Here is a 21603-nt window from a genome sequence, read left to right on the forward strand (position 1 = left end):
GTGTCTTGGTCGGCATGAGCAAGTTGGGCTGAAGGGCCTGTTTCTGTGCTGCATGGCTCTGACTCTATTGCAGGGCTTGCCTGCAGACATATTTCCACAGACAAATAAGTTTGTGGGGGTTGAGATTTTGGAATGCTGTTCCCCATCTTGCTATACCCAAATACCAGGGGATCTCTCTCCTCTTGAGGCTGTTCCCTTAATCATTGAAACCTGAACTTCTCTGGCCAGGGGAACATTTCACTAACCTCTGGCTGAAGAATTATCTTCTCATTGCATTACTGAATGGCCCACCCTTATTTCTTAGTTCTGGACTGTGGCTAGGGGAAGCTTCCTGCATCTGTCCTGTGAAGATCCATTAGCATTATATTTGTTTCAATGAGATTGCTAATCATTCTCCTAACCCAAGAGAGCATTGGGTGTTCTGCTGACCATATTGGATAAATCCCCTTCCTAGGATTCGATGGGTATCTACTTCCAGTAAGGAGGTCGGATCTGAAGCCAGTACTCCAGGTGGTCTCACCAGGGACCAAAACAAATGCATTAAAATCATTTATGAATTTATTACCAGAATTATGTCCAAAAATAGCCAGATGCCCACCTTTTAATTAAGAGGAACAGTTTCAAAGCAGAAGTTAAAATGACTTTATTGTTCATGTTTGGGGAAGTCTTTCTCCAATGCCAGAAGAACAATGTTGGGTTGGAACAGAAAGTGACATCCACACTCTGGTTGGAAGTTTGTGCACATAATTCAAGATGCGGTGAGTTCACCACGGAAGGCCTTGGTGGACAGAAATATTGACTTCCCGCATTTGGCTTGTCGGAAGAGAATTTGTGGAAGAAAACTCATTTGTTGCTCTTTCTGGAGCTGCATAATGTTGAGAGATAGTTGTGAATGAAATCTGTGCAGTTGGTTGAATTATATGATGATTAAATTTGATTTAACTTTGGCGTGTTTGCTAAGGGATGGATTAGACTATTTCCACTTCCGCCCCAATGCTAATACTTCTGGAAAGTGGTTATATGAAAAATCTGAGTGGGAATGTCAGGGTCTTCCAAATGTTGGAGTGAATGTTAGCTTTGTCTTAATGTCGCAGCTTAATTTGATTATAGTTTTACCAATTTTTCCACCAAAAAAACAAATATGGAAGAAAATGCAGGCTATCGGACTTTACTAGCTTTAACTTGCACTAAATGTTATTCCCTTATCATGTATCTATATACTGTAAATGGCTCGTTGTAATCATGTATTGTCTTTCACTGTACCTTGGTCGGTACGCATGACAATAAATTCAACTGAATATCGGCAAACCAGGATCTGAACATTAAGGCTTTTTTTTAAATCAGACTGCTTAGAAGACATCCTACTGAACTAAGATTAATCGCTAGTATCATTTCTTACGGCTTCACCCCCTTCCTATAAACTTGGTATTTTCAGAATGTCTTTTTGGAAGTAGTTCAGGCTCTTGCAGAGATCATTGTTTTACTTCCAAATGTTGAATAGAGCCCTTGAATTCAGGCAGCCCTCCTCCACAAAGGGAGCAAGGAATGTGCTTTGAAACCTTGCCTCTCCTCTGGTGAAGTTTTTGGATATACACCTGCATTGGGCCTCATCATCTTTGGATGCCTGACAAAATGCTGAGAGTTTGCTCTGGCAGAGCAGATTATGTATCTGATTTTTCAGCCATCTGCTCCCCCCGCCCCCCCTTCGCCCCTAACAATCAGGTGACCAGACTTGCAAGATGGAGATGAATTGCCATCAGATGGTGGAAATTCTTTAGATTCCCTGCCAGCTAAACCACACACACACACACACACACACACACACACACACACACACACACACACACACACACACACACACACACTCACACACACACACAATCACACACACACACTCACACCCACACACACACACTCACACACACACACACACTCTGTGAATGTAGGGCAGTTGTATAAGTGTTGTGGAGAGGGGGGCTAAGTGCTCTTAGAAAGGCAGTCGCAATGGGAAAAAAAACCTTTTGTATGGACAGAGCCATTTGGCATTATCTCTTGAGACCGGTGGTCGGTCTTCATTGAAAGCTCCTTGTGTGCAGACTGTACTGACGTGGGCACGAACCAGACCATTCAATTTTTTGCAGAATGCACTCCTCCCCCCCCCCCCCCCCCCCCCCCCCACCACTCCCAGCCCCTCCGACCCCATTTATATCCTGCAGCTCCCGTCGGCACGTGAATACAATTCCAAATTAGACATGTAAATATACACAGCTTGTGTAAATAAGTGGCGACTCGACTGGGTATATCAGCTAAATCAGCTCGTCACCCCAACCGGTCGGTGTAGCTTCGGCACTGAGCTGCTGCAAGCTTGCTGTAGCCAGGCATTGGGTAATTTAAATAGACATGAAGCACAGATGTCTAAAACAGCTATGCACGCCATTTAACTCCCTTGAGTATGGGCCGTATATGCTAGGCAGCAGCACGCAAGCGATTTTGACATTAAAGTATACAGATTTAATTACCGTCATGAATATTAGGCAAAGCTGAAGAACAGAAAATCGCGGAAGGATGCAAATCTGTGCGGCTGTTTCCCTGAAGCAGAAAATTAAATGAAGATTAAAAGGCACCCTTTGTTACCTCTTGATGTTGGAAGAGATTTGCTCTCATCAGTCCCGATCTTGTAAAACGCATTACTTTAGCTAATCTGTTTTTTTTTTTAAAAAGGAAATAAATTGTTTCCCATGTTAGATCTTGGGTAAACTGGCCCATTGGATGAGAGAGGTTACTGTGGTGTGAGGGGAGGGAAAGGTTAGTTCTTGGTTACTGTTCGCTGATCCTTAAGGGAAGCTTTTCTCAATCCGAGCGTAAGGAAAGGAAATGGGTCATTTGGCCCCTCGAGCCAGGTCTGCCATTGAATTAAGATCCTTGCTGATCTGACTGGCCTCGTGCTCCATTTTCATGCCTGCGACCCATGACCTCCCTCCAGATAAAGGATCACCCTATCTTGGCCTTGAATAATCAACGACTCGGCACAGAAATTTCTGGATATTTGTGGTTGCCCAAGAAATTCTTCCTCCTCTGTCTTAAACAAAAATAGCCCCTTATCCCGAAACAATGTCCCATGGTTTGAGATTCCCCAAGGGAGAAATATCCTCTGAGCGTTCTGGATGCTACTCGAATACTGCGGGCGTAGTTCGTTTGGCTTCCCTTTGTTCTGTGGCTGAGTGCTCTGTCTGAGCGGCTAATGGTACGGCAAAGGCAAGCTGCCCTTTGCCACTGCACTCTTAATGTGAAGTGGCTCCCTTCAGGAGAGCTGGCAAAGGTTTGTGAGCGTCAAAGGTATCCTTCCTCCACATAACATTGATTTTTTTTAAATTTATTTTTTTTAATCAGCGGTCCTAATTTTAACTTTTCCGAGGTAGAAATTTCACTGCATTCATTCAATAGCTGGGAGCAGTTCTTGAGTGCCAACAAAATGTAGCTGATTCTGCAGCCAGTCAGTGGGGGGACTGGGAGCATTGTCATTGGATTTGTACATCAAGGACTGGGGCAACTCCTTGAATATTAAATGTGTGTGCAATTTGGAGCTTTAAGAGAGAATGAAGGTGGAAAATGTGCCACGCACACATTTTAAGGTTTAACGTGTCGTCTTCGTCAATTATCTCTGAAACTGATGCAAGAATAATTTGTTTATTGCCATGAACCTTGAGCTTCATTGATTTGCTTCACCAGCTCAGTAAAGGATTGCCACTTTAGCGTAGCCTTTAGACTCCTTGCAGCGGGACTCCTTTGTGAAGCTGGCAGTTAAATTATTGCTGCCTTTGATGTATTATTGCTGGTAGTGCAGCAGTATTTTGTGCTGCATTCTGCACTTTAAAAAAAATATTTGTCTACCGTCTTAAAAGCGTTTTGTGTACTATTTTAAAACAGTTGGGAAATGCTTTTATGACATAAAATATCAACTCGGAAGCAATTCAGTTAAACGCTTAATTCCACAAGAACAATTGAGCTCATTCAAATCTGGTCTTCCGATAAAAGTTATCTACAAACTTGGCTGAAAGCTTTTCTTTCTGCACAAAGTCCACAATATCTGTTTATTTTCCTTTGCAATTGGCTAAATCTGAAGTGGGGGTGGGAGGGAGGGGGCTGCACTTTGAATATTTGTGCTGTGCTGTTCTCATCTCCTTCACGGTGCATCTAAAGCACTTTACAACCTTTCTGATGCTGACACTATTGAATTATTCCCGGTTGGCAGTCCGCATGCTTTGATGGCTAGTGTTTTTATGATGACCATAATATTTGTACTGGTCACATGAACTGAGAGGAAAATATATTGGCCAGGTCATTTGGGGCAGCACAGAGGCACAGCGGTAAGGTTGTTGCCTTGCAGGTTCGATCCTGACCACGGGTGCTTTCCTCTATGGACTTTGTCCATTCTCCCTATGACCATGCGCGTTTTCTCCAGGTGCTCCGGTTTCCTCGAGCTGGTGTACGGGTGGGTGATTGCTGGGTCGGTCTGGGCCGATGGGCCCGTTTCCACGCTGTACCACTAAACGGAACTAAACTAAACACTTGGGACTAATTCCATTGTATTTCCGAGACATTTTGTTTTGTAAGCACACACAGGGGAAGGTTACGAGCAGCTTCGGAGCTTTACATGTGCCTGCTCTTTTTTCCTTACAGGTCAATGACTTTCTGTCGGGACGGTCACCTCTGACCCTTGCCCTGCGGGTTGGCGACCACATGATGTTTGTTCAGCTGCAGTTGGCGGCGCAGCAGGCTGGCAGCCAGCTCCAGCACCGGCATGTCATTGCCAGCCGGGAGAGCAGCAACAGCGGAGGTACAGTGGCGGGAGCAGCAGCGGCAGCAGCGGCGGCGGCAGCGGCAGCGGCAGCAGCAGCGGCGGTAGCGCCCAGCTTTGCCAACACTCAAGGACTTCACAGGCAAGCGGTGGGAGCCTCGAACTGTAACCACATAGCGGCCTGCCAGCCAGCGATGGCCATTCCGGCCCCCGCACCCCCTGCCCCCGCCACCACCTGCTTCAGCCCTGCTCGCCCGCCATCGGTCACTGCTGGATCCTTCCGCTCACACGGGGCCAACACGTCGACGAGCGGCCACAACATCGCTGCTTCCTCTTGTACTGAGGTACGGTAAACCTACACCGGCGGAGGGTCAAGGATTGCGTTCCCACCAAGCACTAGTTTAGTTTAGATAGACACTAAAAGCTGGAGTAACTCAGCGGGTCAGGCAGCAGCTCTGGAGAGAAGGAATGGGTGACGTTTTTTCGGGTCGAGATGTTTCTTTACACTGAGAGTCGGGGGAAGGGGAAACGAGAGATATAGGCAGTGGTATAGAACAAATGACAGAAAGATTTGCAAAAAAGTAACCATGATAAAGGAAACCGGCCATTGTTAGCTGTTTGGTAGGCGAGAACGAGTTTGGTTTAGTTTAGAGATACTGCGCGGAAACAGGCCCCGAGTTCGTGCCGGACAACAATTCCCGCACGCTTACACTGCCCTATACACACTAGGGACAGTGTACTGTTATACCAAGCCTATTAACCTACAAACCTGTGTGTCTTTGGAGTGTGGGAGGAAACCGGAAATCCTGGAGAAAACCCACGTAGGTCTTGGAGAGAACGTACAAACTCCATACAGACACACCCGTAGTTGGGTTTCAAAACTGCGTCTCTGGCGCTGTTGCGTCACTGGGCGGCCCGGCACGTATATACGGTCATACAGCACGGAAACGGGCCCTGAGGCCCAATACCTCCGTGTCAACCAATATCCCCCATCTAACCGAAGCTAGTCTCATTTGGCCCATATCCAGCTAAGTCCTCTGGAAAATCAGCGTGTGTAGACACCGTACATTGGTGCTGGAGCATTAACCTGAACTGTGACCTTCAGTCCTTCAGTCAATTGTCCACAAAAATGCAGGCAACAAGAGGCACCTATAGAACTGCAACCTCATCTCTTCTGGGAGGTGTTGGTTGATACAGAGGTTGGGGGGGGGGGAGGGGGCTGGGAGAATAGGCTGCCTTTATTAATAGAGAATCGGTTACTCCAAAAGAAAATCAGAGGGGAAATCCAGCAAAATTGTTAACTGTAAATCATAATTCATGTCTACCCACTCCCCTAGCTCTTTATTTCAAATGTGTAGCAATGTATTAACGTTATGCATCAAGTAACTGGCTGATATTAATGCATTGGACCTGAGTGTTTGATAACTGTTCACCTTTTAATGCATTGATCTTAAAAGGAAATATAAACCATTTCTGCTACATTTACCTCCACTTCAGTATGCAAAAGGCATGGCAAAATGTCTAATTGATGCTTTTTGCTGATAGCCAGCTTCTTGGATGTGGTGTCCTTTGGGAATTGTCAGCTACCTTTATGCTTTGCCTGCCAAAAGCATTAACTTAGTTGAAATTAAGATAATTTATTATGGAGCTGGGTTGTCCCCGATTAGCTGTAATGACCAGCTCCGATGGGTCTATGAGAGAATAGAATTGCTTCAACTGGTGATGTATAGTTTGCATTAGTGTAGGCGTGCCCTGTTAATCGGTCCAATTAACCATTGTGCACTTGAGACGGTCCGAAACTATCAGGAGGCAAAGGGTTAGGTAGAGCAATACAATCGTCCACATTGTAGCCAGGGCCGGAAATGTTCCCTTCAGCAAGACGAAGGGATGCATACCATCGGTCAGCTTATCTGTGGGCCTTGTGTTCCCCAGGCTTCCTGTCTTGCATTCCATTACAGGCATTGTATCAGTGGCCCTGCAGGCTACAAAAAAAGATAATTTGCCGAGCGAGGGATCGCGAGTGAAAATTGCACGTTGAATATTGGTTCCATGAAGACATTAATTTAGAAATGCAGCGTGGAAGCAGGTCCTTCGGCCCACCGAGTCCACGCCGACCAGTGATTTCAGCAAATCGCCGGCCAGCAACATGGACATGTTGCATTTCCTTTCAGCACCTCATTCTGTAAATAGTCATTCAGCATGGAAACAGGCCCTTCAGCTCAACTTGCACATGCTTACCAGGATGCTCCATAATGTTAATCCCACCTGCCCTTGTTTGGCCCATATCTTTCCTTTCACCTCCATTTACCTGTTGAAATGTGTTTTAAATGTTATTGTGGTACCCGTCTCTTGACTCTCTGGCAACTTGTCCCATGTATCCTCTTAGTGTGTGTGTGTGGGGGGGGAGTGCCACCCTACTTCCTATTTAATATTTCCCCTCCCACCTTACACACATGTTCCCTGGTTCTTGATTTCTCTAGTCTGGGTAAACGACTCTGCATCTTATGGGAGGTGGGGGGGGGGGTTACTTTGTGGAATTATAAAACAATGCAGGGTGGAACAATAGACGGAGCACTGCTTGCGTTCATGCTGAGTGTGTGTTATTAGTTCTCTTATCTGGACAATGTTGACATTGAATAACTCTTTTCTCAGGGTGACTGCAGTACAAGAAACACTAGTCCCACTGCTTCGGGCAAGTCTCGGAAACCAGGTGCCATCATCGAGAGCTTTGTCAACCATGCCCCTGGGGTTTTCTCAGGAACCTTCTCAGGTAATTCAAAGCGCACTGCTTTTGTTCAAATCCTTTTCAGCGGCGAAAGTGCATTAAAGTTGTCAAAATGGCGAGGCGGGTTGGCAGCAGAGAGAGTTTGACAACTCTCCCCTCGGCAAAGCAATTGTATTGCTTGTTCGTCCGCGCTCCTGGACATCTCCCCAGATATTTCCCAGCTGGTGTCTCCGGCCATTGGAATTCAACAAGTTCCTCAGAGCAGTGGAAGGAAGGAGCTCTGGTTTAGACTCCTTTGGGGCTGTGGAGTAGTGTTGCTGCCTCATAGCGCCAGAGACCCAGGTTCGATCCTGTCTGTGCGGACTTTGTACGTTCTCCCTGTGAGAGCATGTGGGTTTTCTACGGGTGCTCCGATTACCTCCCGCACTCCAAAGACGTACAGGTTTGTGGGTTAATTGGCTTTGGGAAAATTGTCCCTAGTGTGCAGGATAGTTTGACCTGGTGGGTACGGGATGATCGCTGATCGGCACGGACTTGGTGGACCAAAGGGCCTGTTTCCGCGCTGTATTTCCTAGTCTAATATAATAAGAGAGCATTTTTGGGGCCTTCTGCAAATTTCCTCGATATGCTAACTCCATTAGTCGTGAATGGTAACGGCATCAAAGGTCATGGGGAGAAGGCAGGCGAATGGAGGTCAGAGGGAAAAATGTGCGGTGGTCGGTGCAGACTCGTTGGGCCGAAGGGCCAGCTCTCCGCGCTGTGTCTCTGTAAACTAAACTAAACAGAATCCGCTCCTTCAACAGGCACTTTGCACCCAAACTGCCAGGACAGCACTGGAAGGCCCCGCCGTGATATCACCACCATCCTGCAGATCCTGAACGACCTGCTGAGCGCCACCCGTCACTACCAGGGGATGCCGCAGTCCCTGGCCCAGCTGCGCTGCCAGACGCAGTGTGCCCCCAGCCCCCCTTCACCTTCGCCTTCTCCACCGTCCCCCAGCTGCTCCAACAAAACTACCTCCGAAGACACAGCCCAGCAACCACTGCATTCCCTTGTCCAGTGCCAGAGCCAGATCAGGATGTGCAAGTCAAATGGTAAGTCATCCGGTGGCTGGGTGGGCTGCAGTGGGTCTGGTTGGGGTGGAGGGGGGGGAGGGAGGCACAGACACATCAAAGTGGCTCCAGGTCAGGCAGCATCTCTGGAGAAAAGGAATGGGTGACGTTTAGGGTCGAGACCCTTTGTTAAGAGTCAAACGAACAAAAACTCAAACAGACGAAAAAGTTGCTTCCTCAAAACCTGGCGTCCTGTGCACCAAATCTTGCAGTCAATTCACTTTCTTACAGCAAAGCTGGTGAAATGATTGCATTTGTATAGCGACTTTCATTAGTTTGACCTCGCAGAGCACCAGCTAAGTATTTGAGGGACATGCTCGCTTTGCAACGGAGAAGGCACATAGCCTGAATATGCAAATTAAATATTTCCCTTTTACTTCAATAGTAATTTCTTTTTTTTTTAATCCACACTTCCCACCGTTCAACAAAGAGCTTTTCTGTTGAGTTTTGCCTACCGTTTGTACGTGTGTTGCCATTATCCAGCGTGTGGTTCATGGCTTATTGCCGCGTGTAGTACTGAGCTACAGTGAAATTCTTGTTTGCATATAGTGCAGTAAAGTATTATCATGCATAAACGCAACTTTAGATTGGGTAGAAAGTGTACAGAAATGGCTCACTGAGATAAAATCCCCTCTTTGTCGAGAGTTGATGTACAAAAGTGTTTTGAGCAGGAATTGAGGAATTAATAATTTTTGGCAAAGCGCAGGATCCTTTCCATCTTCCTTGATCTTGTCGGTGACGAATTGCTCATTCTAACATCCTAATCCAGCACTGGTTTGAGAATTCCTGCTCCTTCATTTGAGGACCTTCTAAGGTTGGAACGCTTGATGTTCATGGTCATCGTAAAAACTGATTGCACCGTTGGGGAGTGGGAAAGAGCAGACAAAACCAGAATGTAAATTATATCTAGAAAAAAAGTAAGCTTTTTCCCCAGTCCATGGCATATGATTTTTCATAGAGCAAATGGGACTGGCTGTAAATGGCTTCCCCATTAGGCCTTGAGCCATGTTGAGAGAAACTTGAGGTTTTGTCTGTGTTCAGCTCCTGGTTCAGTAATCTTTCCCTCTTGCATACTGGCAATGAAACTTGGCCAGCGTATGCACTACTAATAATTACTGCGGCAACTAAGTTTCCAAGGGGGAAACAGAATTGGGGAAATATAATCAGCCCCAGTAGTGTTAATAGCTGCTGGAGATGGAGTGAAGAGAAGATTACAGGCTGAGGTAGTGGAGAAGGACCCCAGTCGGGTGTCTAAAGGACTGAGGGCTGACTGGGTTTGATGGCGATGGTAGGGGGGGTTTGGCACCGAATATAGCCAATCACTTTAAATGTTAAAGTGGCTCGACAGGGGCATAATGCACTTGAGAGCAGGATGTTTTTAAACTTTAGAGATACAGCGTGAAAACAGGTCCTTTGGCCCAACGGGTCAGTGCTGGCCAGCGATCGCCCCTTGCATTGGCACTATCCGACACACTAGGGACAATTTACAATTTCACCGAAGCCAATTAACCTACCAACCTGTACGTCTTTAGAGCATGGGAACAAACCAGAGCACCTGGAAAAAAACCTAAGGGGTCACAGGGAGAAGATACAAACCCTGCACTGACAGCGCCCATTGTCGGGATGGAACCCGGGTCTCTGGCGCTGTAAGGCCGCAACCTCACCGCTGTGCCACTGTGCCGCCCGGTGCACCACAATGTTCACACAAATGTTCTCTCCTTGATGGTTCTCATTTCGGAGCACTCTTACCAGAGGCGATGTGAAGCTGAGAGAGAGCGCTGGCCAATAATGCTTTTCTTGTGCTGCAACAGCTGTTGATAAAGTCAGACCGGATAGAACAGCCGTCACTTGGGAGCTGCAGGAATTAACGGGGATGGGTACCTCGGGAACGCAGTAGCGTTACTTTGGCCGTAAATTGGATCTGTCTGTACCTGGGCTGTATCATTTCTATTCAAGGCTTCAGCAGCTTGTGAAGGATTCTCTGCTCTCCAACTGTAATTATCAGCTTTTTGAAACATCTGTCTAAAAGTGAGAAGAGGGCCTCTTAATGTATTTTGCTGACTTCATGCTTCATTCAATGCAAACCATGGAGAATAAATACAGAAATTTATGAAAGGGAATTTGTTGGAATCTCCCCCCCCCCCCCCCCCCGCCTTCTATGAGGAGCCTTTTGTATTTTATTTTCTCTCTCGCTTGCTATTTAAAGACCCAAACAAGGCGTGCACTATTGAGACTAACGTTGAGATAGCTGACATTGTAGTCGGTGAGGTCAGCTATTTGGAAGGGAATGAGGAAATTGCAGTAGAGGCCATTGACTGTGGCACACACGGCCATGAATAATTTAAATCTCCTTGAAATAGTTTACAATGATGCTTTTGCAGCCAAAGCAGGAGTGTAGTCACAGCCATGCTCTTGTTTTTCCCTCTTTATTTATAGAAATAATTCTGAGCCTAATTATTTCTTGGTATCAAAGCGCATTCATTGGACTTTCTCCACTGTGGCTCGAATCTAAAATCGGTTCATGCTCTGACCACCTCCTCGTTATCTTTCGGTGCCGGCTCTCGAGTGTTAGACCTGTCGGCATTGTGTGTATATGGCGGAGCTGAAGGCACTTCCATCGAAGCTGTTCTGTAACTTTTGATCCCTCACTCTTCCTATGAAACTTCCCGGCTTCTCCCATCTCTCCTGATCCGGAATGAAGATCCATTTATATCAATATTAAAACTAGCCCCAAAAAACACATCTATACCCGACACTTGTCTCGCAGTCAACAGTCCATCACTCACTAGAATGTCCAATAATTGAATGCTGTTGCTGTATTTGAAGAAGATTCTGTTGATTTATCTTCTCCTCGTGAAAGAATCCGGTCGTCTTTCAGGATGATCTTTTCTCTCTCACTCTCTCTCTTGCCATCTCTCCTCTCCCTTCGTCCCTTGCCCTTTTCTCCCTCTCACTTGCCCTCCCCTTGCCCTCTCTCTCGCCATTTCTCCTCTCCCTCTCTCTCCCTCCCTTGCTATCTCTCCTCTCTCTCGACATGCTATGATCCTTGCATCTTTTGAGCTTCTACCTATCCTGCCTTCCATCGATATTTAATTCAAACCAAGTCCACCATTTTCCTTGAATCAATTCTTTTGAGATCTCAAGCCGCTGGAACATTCTGCCAATCTTGCAGCTTTCTTCTGCAACCTTTTGTGTGTTTAACAGAAACAAGTGCCTGTGTGTGACCGTGACACCATTTCCTCTATTTAACGAGTTCTGTCTGCTCCAGGTGCAATGAACATTGGCTTTTCTTTCTGCCCTTGCTCCACAACAAGACAAAAGATTGATTTGGTGTTGATTTGTTTGAACAATTGGAGGGCGATGTACCACTGGAAATAGTTTATTAATGATTGAGATAGCTTGTAATGGCCCCAGTTACCACACCCTAAGAATGCATAAACTAATCGGCTTCAATAAAGTGGGTTATATCTCGCTTTGCTGCAATTGGCAGCAAAATGTGTAACTAGAAGGTGGAGTTGCTGCCTTATAGCATGAGAGACCCGGGTTCAATCCTGAATATGGGTGCTGTCTGGATGGAGTTTGTACAGTCTCCCCGTGATCTGCGTGGGCTTTCTCTGGGAGCTCCGGTCTCCTCCCACACTCCAAGGACATACAGGTTTGTAGGTTAATTGACCTCTGTAAATTGTAAATTGTCCCTAGTGTGTGTGTGTGTGTGCAGGATGGTGTTAGTGTGTGGGGATCGCTGGTCGGCACGGACTTGCCGAGAGCTGTGTGTCCATTCAAAAGACAATTGTGGAAATTGTAGTTGTTGCAGGCCGAGGCGGGCATGGAGTGAGTCCGACCAACGTGCTGGCCGTGAAGGTGAAAGATCTGTCCCAAAATAAATCGGAGAAGATTGGAATGTGGGAGGTGGTCTTGGTGTCAATGGACCCTTAACAGTTTGGTCTTGAATGTTGCCAAACCATGGGTATTGTACTGTGTAAGAAGGAACTGCAGATGCTGGTTTAAACCAAAGATAGACACAAAAAGCTGGAGTAACTCATCGGGATAGGCAGCATCTCTGGAGAGAAGGAATGGGTGACATTTCGGGTCGAGACCCTGCTTCAGACTGGTTAGGGATAAAAGAAACGGGAGATATAGACGGTGATGTGGAGAGACAAAGAACAATGAATGAAAGATATGCAAACTGCAGGCACCTTGCTCACACTTGAAGGACTGTAATAATAGAATAAGGAAGAGGAAGTAGCCCCTTTTGCAAGAAAAAGGATCGGTAATTTGCCTGAAATTCATCCAGTAGAAAGATTATTGCCTGCACTTTAAAATGCAACCAATTTAGTGTCTAGTTTGCATTTCTCGTGCCAGCAAAGTTTTTATTTGTGTGCATAAAGTCGTGCATGGTAGGAGGTGGGGGGGTGGGGGGGGTGGGGAGAACAGTGAAGCACTATTCATTGGCTTGTTTCTGACAGATGTGGGGAGCCTGCAGGAGATGGGCTCATTGGTTGGTATTTGCATTCATTCCACCCACGCAGACAGGCAGAGACGTTGGAGAAGGTAGCGCGCACAAGGTGGGGTGCGGGGGTGGAGGAGGTTGTGGGTGGCAGCGACAGGAAGTGCGCAGCCTCTGCGTTCAGATCCCTTGTGGTTTCCCCCTCGTATCTTTAGTCCAGGTCTTTAGTTCCAACACCTGTTAACTTCAACAGGGTTTGGTGTAACTTGTAACTTCGCAGAACTCCCTTGGATATTTTGAGCGTTTTTAGCAAGAGGTGTACCACTCGGTAGAGGACAAAAATGTAATAAAGGCCTAATTGCCGCTGATAACTTCCTTCCCATTTCACCCTCGCCACCATTCATATATTCATGGGCACGCACATTGGGTTTTGCACTAATCGCCTAGACCTATTTTTTTTTTTCCCCCCTGCGTTCTGATGTTTAAAAAAAAATCCCATAATTATTGAGGATTGTTTTGGCTGCTGCTTGTCATTGAGAAATGTCTATAGTTTCATGTAGATCGCTGATAGACTCTAGGATCCTGTTGTAAGGTGTTGGATTCAGTTGTGCACTGCCAGGCATTTATAAATCTGTGGTGGCCCGAAAGGAAGTCTCCGTTTTAGCAATGCTTCAATTGACGTTCTCTTCTCCGAAGGAAGCGGGAGCTGTTTGCATCTGGAGTGGCCGTATATAATTTAGCGTTAATGCACTTTGTGGCCCGGGGTGGGAGGCTCAGCGCCTGGAGCACTACTTTGAGGTTTATCTGGTGAACTTGGCTGAACATTCTGTTCATCCAGTTTTCCTGACATACCTTGGGATAGTGCTCCACAGTCACCCTGTATGACATATGTAAATCAAGATCATATCTGCCACTCCAGCTGGATGCAAGAGATCTTGTGGCACATAAGGTGACACAATTTCTTAACTAAAACTAATATTAAATTTATTTGACATTCGAAACTCAAAATGCACAACTTGGATGCTGATTGGTTCTTGCTGCCCATTAATTGTTTGTGGCATTTGCAAAAGGGCAGCAAATCAAAATTACTCTGAAATAAAAAAGGAAAATGCTCAATAAAGCAAGTACAATTTCATTTATGGAAAGAAAAGTAGTTGCTATGTCTATTCTATTACTTTTTTTAGAACGGTATTCTGTTTCCTAGCTGTTCCTCAAGGTTTTATCCCTTGGTGTTTCTGTTTGAGGTGTCTAACATCTGCATGTATTTGATCGTCAAAGATTGTAATGTGGTTTGGTATATAGAGCAGATAGAAACATAGAAAATAGGTGCAGGAGTAGGCCCTTTCGATCCAGGACCGCCTTCAAAATGATAATGGTTGATCATCTAAAATCAATACCCCCGTTCCTGCTTTTTCCCCATATCCCTTGATTCCGTTAGCCTCTATCTCTTTAAAAACATCCAGAGAATTGGCCTCCACTGCTTTCAGTGGCAGAGAATTCCACAGATTCGCAACTCTCCGGGTGAGAAAGATTCTCTTCATCTCCGTCCTAAATGGCCGACCCCTTATTCTTAAACTGTGACCCCTGGTTTTGGACTCCCCCAACATCGGGACAATTTTTCCTGCATCTAGCCTGTCTGATCCCTTAAGAATTTCATCTGCTTCCATAAGATCCCCTCTCAAATTCCAGTGAATATCAGCCCAGATGATCCATTATTTCATCATATGTTTTGTTTTACTGTATAAAGGCATGGTTCTTGTAGTCTAGTAACAGAGGCTTGTGTATGGATGGTCTTTTTGTGAGGTGGTGCAAACAACCAAATAATATACAATGAGTTGGCAGCTGTAGGGGATGGTCTGGTCCTCTTCATTTCTTTAAAATAAACTTTGAAAGGCTCTCCCAGAATGACAATGTGAGTGAGGTGCAGCCCTGAATGAGAGTAATAACGTCCTGTTGATTGCATGGACTTTGACAAAGGGGAATGAATGTTTTTTTCATAAAACCACTGACATTTAATTATTTCAATCTTTCTCTGTCCATCTGCCATTCATGGCTAAATTGTGAAAAGCCGGTTTAAAATGGTGACATCTTGTGACATTTTATAGCAGAGTTCCATGTCGAGATGAGGGTTGAATGCTAGATGTCAATGTAAAATCTTACATTTGTAGATTATACCAGGGGAACGGCAGGCCCACACCCTCTAGGTCTTGTATCAGCTCTCCCTGAGGAACTAAAATTAAATATTAGATTACACTTTGCTGTTGGTTTCTCCGTTTAAATGTGAGGAAGCGCAGCATACATTGTTTCCTGAAAGTGGTGTTTGATTCCAGTGGACCGTGGTTCCCATGTGATCCCTTTCATATCTTTTCCCTCATTTTGGACATGTGCTTGGCATTCCACTATAATAACCATTGGTTCGTCCCATGGCTGGGCTTGTGTGGCTGCTGCAAACACTGCTTCTTAAATGAAATAGACACAGATAGCTGGAGTACCTCAGCGGGAGAGGCATCTTTGGAGAGAAGGAATGGGTGACGTTTCGGGACAAGACCCTTCTTCAGACTAGTTAGGGATAAGGGAAACGAGGGATATAGACGATGATGTAGAGCGAAAAAGAACAATGAATGAAAGATATGCAAAACTGCAGGCACCTTGCTCACACTTGAAGGATTGTAAAAATAGAATCAGGAAGAGGAAGTAAAGATGATAAAGGAACCAGGCCAATGTTAGCTGTCTGTTGGGTGAAAACGAGAAGCTTGTGTGAGTTGGGTGGGGAATGAAATTGTGGATCCTGGTCTAGAGTAGCAAAATTGGTTGGTCTTCACTTGTTTGGATGTCGTTAGTCTCGGCTCTGGCTAACTCAAGACCTTTGGTTGGAAATGACTCCCGGGGTCTACCAGACGTCTGAGGTTCAGTTGATAAACCAGCTGAATCAATACAGACCAGGAGGGTTGATCAGTAAATAATTCAACAAAGAAACTCTTTGTAAAAGCTTCCCTGAATTATAAAATTTGTTTCTTAATTACTTTTTTCTCAAAAGTCAATGGAAAACGAATGCAAGGTTTATATAAGGTAGACAAAAATGCTGGAGAAACTCAGCGGGTGAGGCAGCATCTATGGAGCAAAGGAAATAGGCAACGTTTCGTCCCGAAACGTTGCCTATTTCCTTTGCTCCATAGATGCTGCCTCACCCGCTGAGTTTCTCCAGCATTCTTGTCTACCTTCGATTTTCCAGCATCTGCAGTTACGTCTTAAACAATGATTATATAATATCACCTCTCGCTGCTAAAACTTGCAACCATTTGGAAATGGGTATTATGATTTGACCTCCTGCCAACCAACTAAAAGCACATCGAGAAGTATCAAGGTGCTGTGGGCTCTTTGAATTACCATTAACTTATGAAAGAAAGATCTATAGGAGCCACAGGGATAACCTTTAGCTCTCTGTTCCCATGGTAATGAATGAATGCACTCTCACTGATGTTTAATCAATACAATTCCCATGAGTTTCTAATGCCGGATTGATCTTGTCCAATGTACTGGCATTATTTAATTCCATTCAGTGGGGTGTAGCAAGATCTTTTGAAATGTCTTGGTTTTTCAATGACTAATTCTCCCTCATTTACAGCTGGCTTTTAGCCCTTTTTGAGTTAGTTGGGTCCAATATATTCCACTGAGATTAAAGGTAAATACTGAAAAGCAGCCCGATCTTTAGCAGCAAGTCAGCAGAATGGAGACCCACCCGAAGGTTCTGGGCTGTGAACTAAAAAACAAAATTCTGCACTCAGTATCTTCCCCTTTTGCTCTATCCGAGTGAGTGCTTGAGTTTGACTTGTGTGGTATTATCTGGTCCGTTTGGGTAGTACGCAAAAGAAAGCTATCACTGTTCCTCGGCACATGCAACAATGATAAATCCATTCCTAAAAACAACAGTTTGAGTTTTATTAAGTTTATTTATGAAAACCACATTTACTGGCCCCCTTGAATTGCCCTTGAGAAGGTAATGATGGGTCACTACCTTGAGTTTTTGTTATCCTTCTGGTGAAAGTTCTCCCACGGTGCTGTTGGAGTGGGGGGGGTTCAGGATTTTCACCCAGTGGCGGAGAAGGGGCAGCAATACAAGTCGGGACAGGGTCCATTTTGGAGTATTATTCGCAACTGCTGAATATTGGCCATCCCAGTTATGGAGGCCGCATGTTTAGGAAGCTCATCGATATAGCTTTGGCCGATAAATGCAATGCATTTTAGTCCACATTGCAGCCAAGTCCAAAGCACATTGATAGTGTAATGATGATTTTAACAAAAACTTTAGTATTGTGATTTTGTTCTGTGACATGCAATTCTGACTCGCAGGTAGGTGTTTTGTAAGAGACCTGGCTAATTACAATAATTAAGCTGGGGGTTTGGAGGTTGTCGCTGTTTATTTGCACACTCGATGGCTGACATCACGAACGGCTTTTTTCATTGCAGGCGACCGACTGCGACAGACGGAGAACCGTGCTACGCGTTGCAAGGTGGAGCGCCTGCAGCTGCTGATGCAACAGAAGAGGATGCGCAGGAAGGCTCGGAGAGATGCCAGGGCGCCGTACCAGTGGCTGCCGAACCGCAAGTCCAGCCGGACTAACAGCAACAGCAGCGTGTCGAGCGACGGCAGTCTAGACTTGGACTTTGAGGACGCTGTGTGGAAGCCGGAAGTCAAAGCTGACATCAAGTCTGAATTTGTCGTGGCGTAGACCTACCTTGGCAAGGGGCGTAAAGAGCAGGACGTTTTTTTATTTCGGCGACCAAAATGTACTCTGAGCAAACTTCTAGTGGTTGCACGTGGAATATACAGAAGAAGGGGAGAGAGAGAGAGAGAGAGAGAGAAAGAGTGTGAGAAAAGAGAGAGTTTAAAGTGTGGTCTCCTGAAATCAGGACTGTACATCTGAAAAAAAAACATTTAGTTACCACAAAACACGGACGCTGTCTGCAGTTCAAGTTGGGGGAAAGTAAAGTCACATGATTAAGTGGATCTAACAAACAGTGGTTGGCGTGTCTGCAGTAACAACAAATGGCTGCCTTACAAAATGGTCAAGCATGACGGAGATTGGAGAAGACTCGGCATGTCCGGACATGAGAATGCCTTTTCTCTTGATGATAAAAGCTGCACCGTAAAGCTGCTTGTTGCCATGGTTGCACTGGTTTTTTCACGCAAAGGTAGCAGGCCCGCCCGCTGCTGTCGCTAATAATTTAAAAAAAATGCCTCCCTTGCCTCTGAGAAGGAGGGCAGTCAATACTTTTTATCAGAAAGGAAAGAACTGATAATAAGAAACATAATACTGTATGTAGCATTGTTCACCAACACTCTGAAAGCATTTAGTTACTGAAATTTTGCACAATTATTGACAGCGTGACAACAGGTAGCTTTCGTTCGAGCAGGTTTGTCCAGTGTTGACTGCACACACACCCCACCCCCCACCCCCACCCCCGCGGTGACGTGTCTGTTGACCCTATGGAAACGGTTGACTTTGGAGACAAAGGCAGTGGGAGTTGTTTGTTCTGCAGCCTATTTCCGATGCCCGGTTTCAGACTGGAAAGGGTTTAAATTGCTGATGCGGGTGGAGAGGGTGCCAACAACTTGGCTCACCTTCACCCTGCTGTTCAGGGACGGGAGGGGCATGGAATCTCTACACAGTGAGGCAAAATATAAACATCCTCTTTTTGTTTTATTGGTAGTTTTTTTTTCATACAGAACTGAGCCAGATCATTTTAGAGGTAGACTTGTGGTACAGTACTAGCTGATGTAGACTGTAGATAAATTGCAAGATCCAATATCTCTCTAATTGCTTTCTGCAAACCACATCTCGGACTTACCAGTAAGTAGATGGAAGCTTTTTTCTGACTTCAGTACAGTGCAGAACAGGTGATGGCCATTGACTTAGTCCTGGGAGCACAGGTAATTAGTATAATGCAGATCTTGGCATTGGCAGAAGATTTCCCACTCTGCTTAACCCAATGCAAGTGTTATTGCTTTAGCCCACTGGTACAAGTTTAAAAAAAAAAAAAATTTTAAGTGTAATTCCGCTCCAATCTTTTTTTTGTTGGGTAACAAATTTGCATTTTGGTGTGCATGTGTGTGTGAAAAAACAGACCGAAGAGCATGTATAAGGGGGTTGGTGGGATGGGGAGGGGTCGTGTGTTTTTTGATCAAAACTTGTTGCATAAGTAAGCCTCTTGCGTATCCTCTTGAAAAGTCAGTACCTGGAGCGAGGGTCTGTTTTGGCAAACAGCCCCGCGATGTCAAACTGCAAAGATTAGTTTCGAGCTCCGCGGTGGGGCCCGGTTTGAAATGAAGTTTAAATGTGTGCCGGTGATTTGGCCCTGGTGAAAACAATGCAGTGCGTGAGGTGTGTTCCTACAATGTCACTGAAACAATCGGCCCCGCTCCCGTTTAACAATGTCTCCAAGACTACAAATTAAGATTTGAAGCACCCAAGGTCCTACCGTTGCAATACTGTGATGTCTCAACCCAATCTCTTCCTCACCAGTGTCGGGAACACAAGTGCCTTTTTTGATCGTAAAGTCTGCTTCTGTGTCCTTGGCCTCAGCTGGGAGATCTTCCCACTTCCCCTGCCCCTGTCCCACACGTGCTCTCACTTAAAGTCTATGGAAAGGCCAGTGCTGTGTCTCTTCCCCCCCCCCCCCCCCCCCCCCCCCCCCCACCACTTCTGTGTCTTCCTAGAGTCTGTGTGCTTTCTCCGTCTTTGTCATTTGAAATGAGACTTGTTTCCGCTTGCTACTGTGCAAAGAGAAATGTTATGACACTCTACTCCACGCTGAATAGGCCGTGCCTCCATTATGTGTGCGACATGACCCTGCAAGGCCATTGTAGTGTATCAAAGGTGTGCCATCTGGACCCGTATTGTCCTGTGTCCTTGTGACTTGGGCACAAGTTATGACGTCCCACTTCTGTTTGTGATCTTCCTGCTCGTATTTACTGTAGGTTTTTTATATATAAACACATATATATATTTAACTGACTTTGTACTGTGTGCTTTCCATTGTGCCCCTATCCTGGTTTTAAACAAAAACGTAAAGAAGCATTAATTCACCAGTTTGTTGGTGGAGATTAAATGTATGAACACCTCATTTAAATATTCTGTATTCTTGTAGCCAATTAAAAAAAAAAAAGATACAATGTTCTAGCTAGCCTGGTGTAGCACAAATGTGACTGTATTAATTTATAAACCAAAATGGTGACTGTGAACTAGGTATTTATTTGTGCTTTTGAAAGTCTTTTGAGAGGGGAGGGGGGGGGGATAAGCGACGTCACAGTTTGAACGTGGCCAGGGTTGATGCAATCTCCTCCATGGATTCTGCACCCGTTTCCATTAATTCTAAGCAATACATTTCATTGTGACTTGGAATGGGCCTTGCTGTTCACTTGGGTTTGTTGGGGGTTGGTTCAAGGTAACCAAAATATTATTGTCACTTGGGATTTTGCATTTACCTCTGCCTTATACACTTGGCAAGACATGAGGGTTGGCAGATTGTCAACTGAAGCATTGGAATGAAGCAGAAAACAGTAAATTATGTATTGGTATGTAGATAAACTTACATGCATGTATCATTAGGACTTGACAATGGTTTGTGGGACATACAGTAATTGGTTGTTATGTGGTAATCTGAACATGTACAAACTTGTATTAGGTTTTTGTATAGCATTGGAGGGAAAAAAACAACTCCACAGGTATAAATAATAATAAAAGACCAAATGTTGGTGATAAACATATTTTTCATGTTTGTGTTGCTTTATTATCGCAAATTCTTTATTCTTCAGGTCTCCTCTGCCTGAAATTACTTTGCAAGCAGACCTTACTCTGTTAATTCGATATTGTAGAAGTTATCGTATCCTCTCTAGATATTAGATATTCTTCCTGCATTGGCTACGAATGGATAACCAAAGGCAAAAGTGGCAGCTTAATTTTCCACTGGAGGACACATATGCCACAAAATGTCTTATCACCACAATTTTCTTTTTAGAAACAGCGAATCATAGTTGCGATCAAACAACAAATGCTGGGGAATTCATTAAGCCAGGCGGCATCTGTGTAAAGAGAAGCAACCCACTGTTTGCACCAAAACGTTCTCTCTCAGCAGATGGACACAAAATGTTGGAGTAACTCATCGGGACAGGCAGCATCTCTGGAGAGAAGTAACGGGTGCGTTTTCGAGTCGCGACACTTCTTCAGACTAGTCGGGGGGAAGGGAAACGAGAGATATGGACAGTGATGTAGAAAGATATAGAACAAATTAATGAAAGATATGCAACAAAAAAGAGCGATAATAAAGGGAACCGGCCATTGTCAGCTGTTTGCTCGGTGAGAATGGGAACCTGGTGTGACTTAGGTGGGGGAGGGATGGAGAGGGAGGAAGTGCAGGGGTTACTTGAATTTGGAGAAATCCATATTCATACCACTGGGCTGCAAGCTGTCCAAATGAAATTTGAGATGCTTTTCCTCCAACTTGTGATTAGCTTCACACT

At 45.1% G+C, this 21603-nt stretch overlaps 1 protein-coding gene across 2 annotated transcripts in view; it reads left to right on the plus strand.

Annotated features, from left to right (window-relative positions):
• The window catches only part of midn (midnolin), a 33028-nt gene extending 12178 nt beyond the window's left edge, over positions 1-20850 (plus strand). For both annotated transcript variants that reach the window (XM_055658887.1, XM_055658888.1), the window contains exons 5-8: positions 4681-5142; positions 7451-7568; positions 8327-8617; positions 17550-20850. In XM_055658887.1, coding sequence (XP_055514862.1) covers positions 4681-5142; positions 7451-7568; positions 8327-8617; positions 17550-17812 — 1134 coding nt within the window. In that variant the 3' untranslated portion in view covers positions 17813-20850. The remainder of the gene's footprint in view (positions 1-4680; positions 5143-7450; positions 7569-8326; positions 8618-17549) is intronic.
• The last annotated feature ends 753 nt before the right edge of the window (positions 20851-21603 follow it).

Source organism: Leucoraja erinacea, chromosome 29, assembly GCF_028641065.1.
Source record: "Leucoraja erinacea ecotype New England chromosome 29, Leri_hhj_1, whole genome shotgun sequence".
Classification (NCBI taxonomy): Eukaryota; Metazoa; Chordata; class Chondrichthyes; order Rajiformes; family Rajidae; genus Leucoraja; species Leucoraja erinaceus.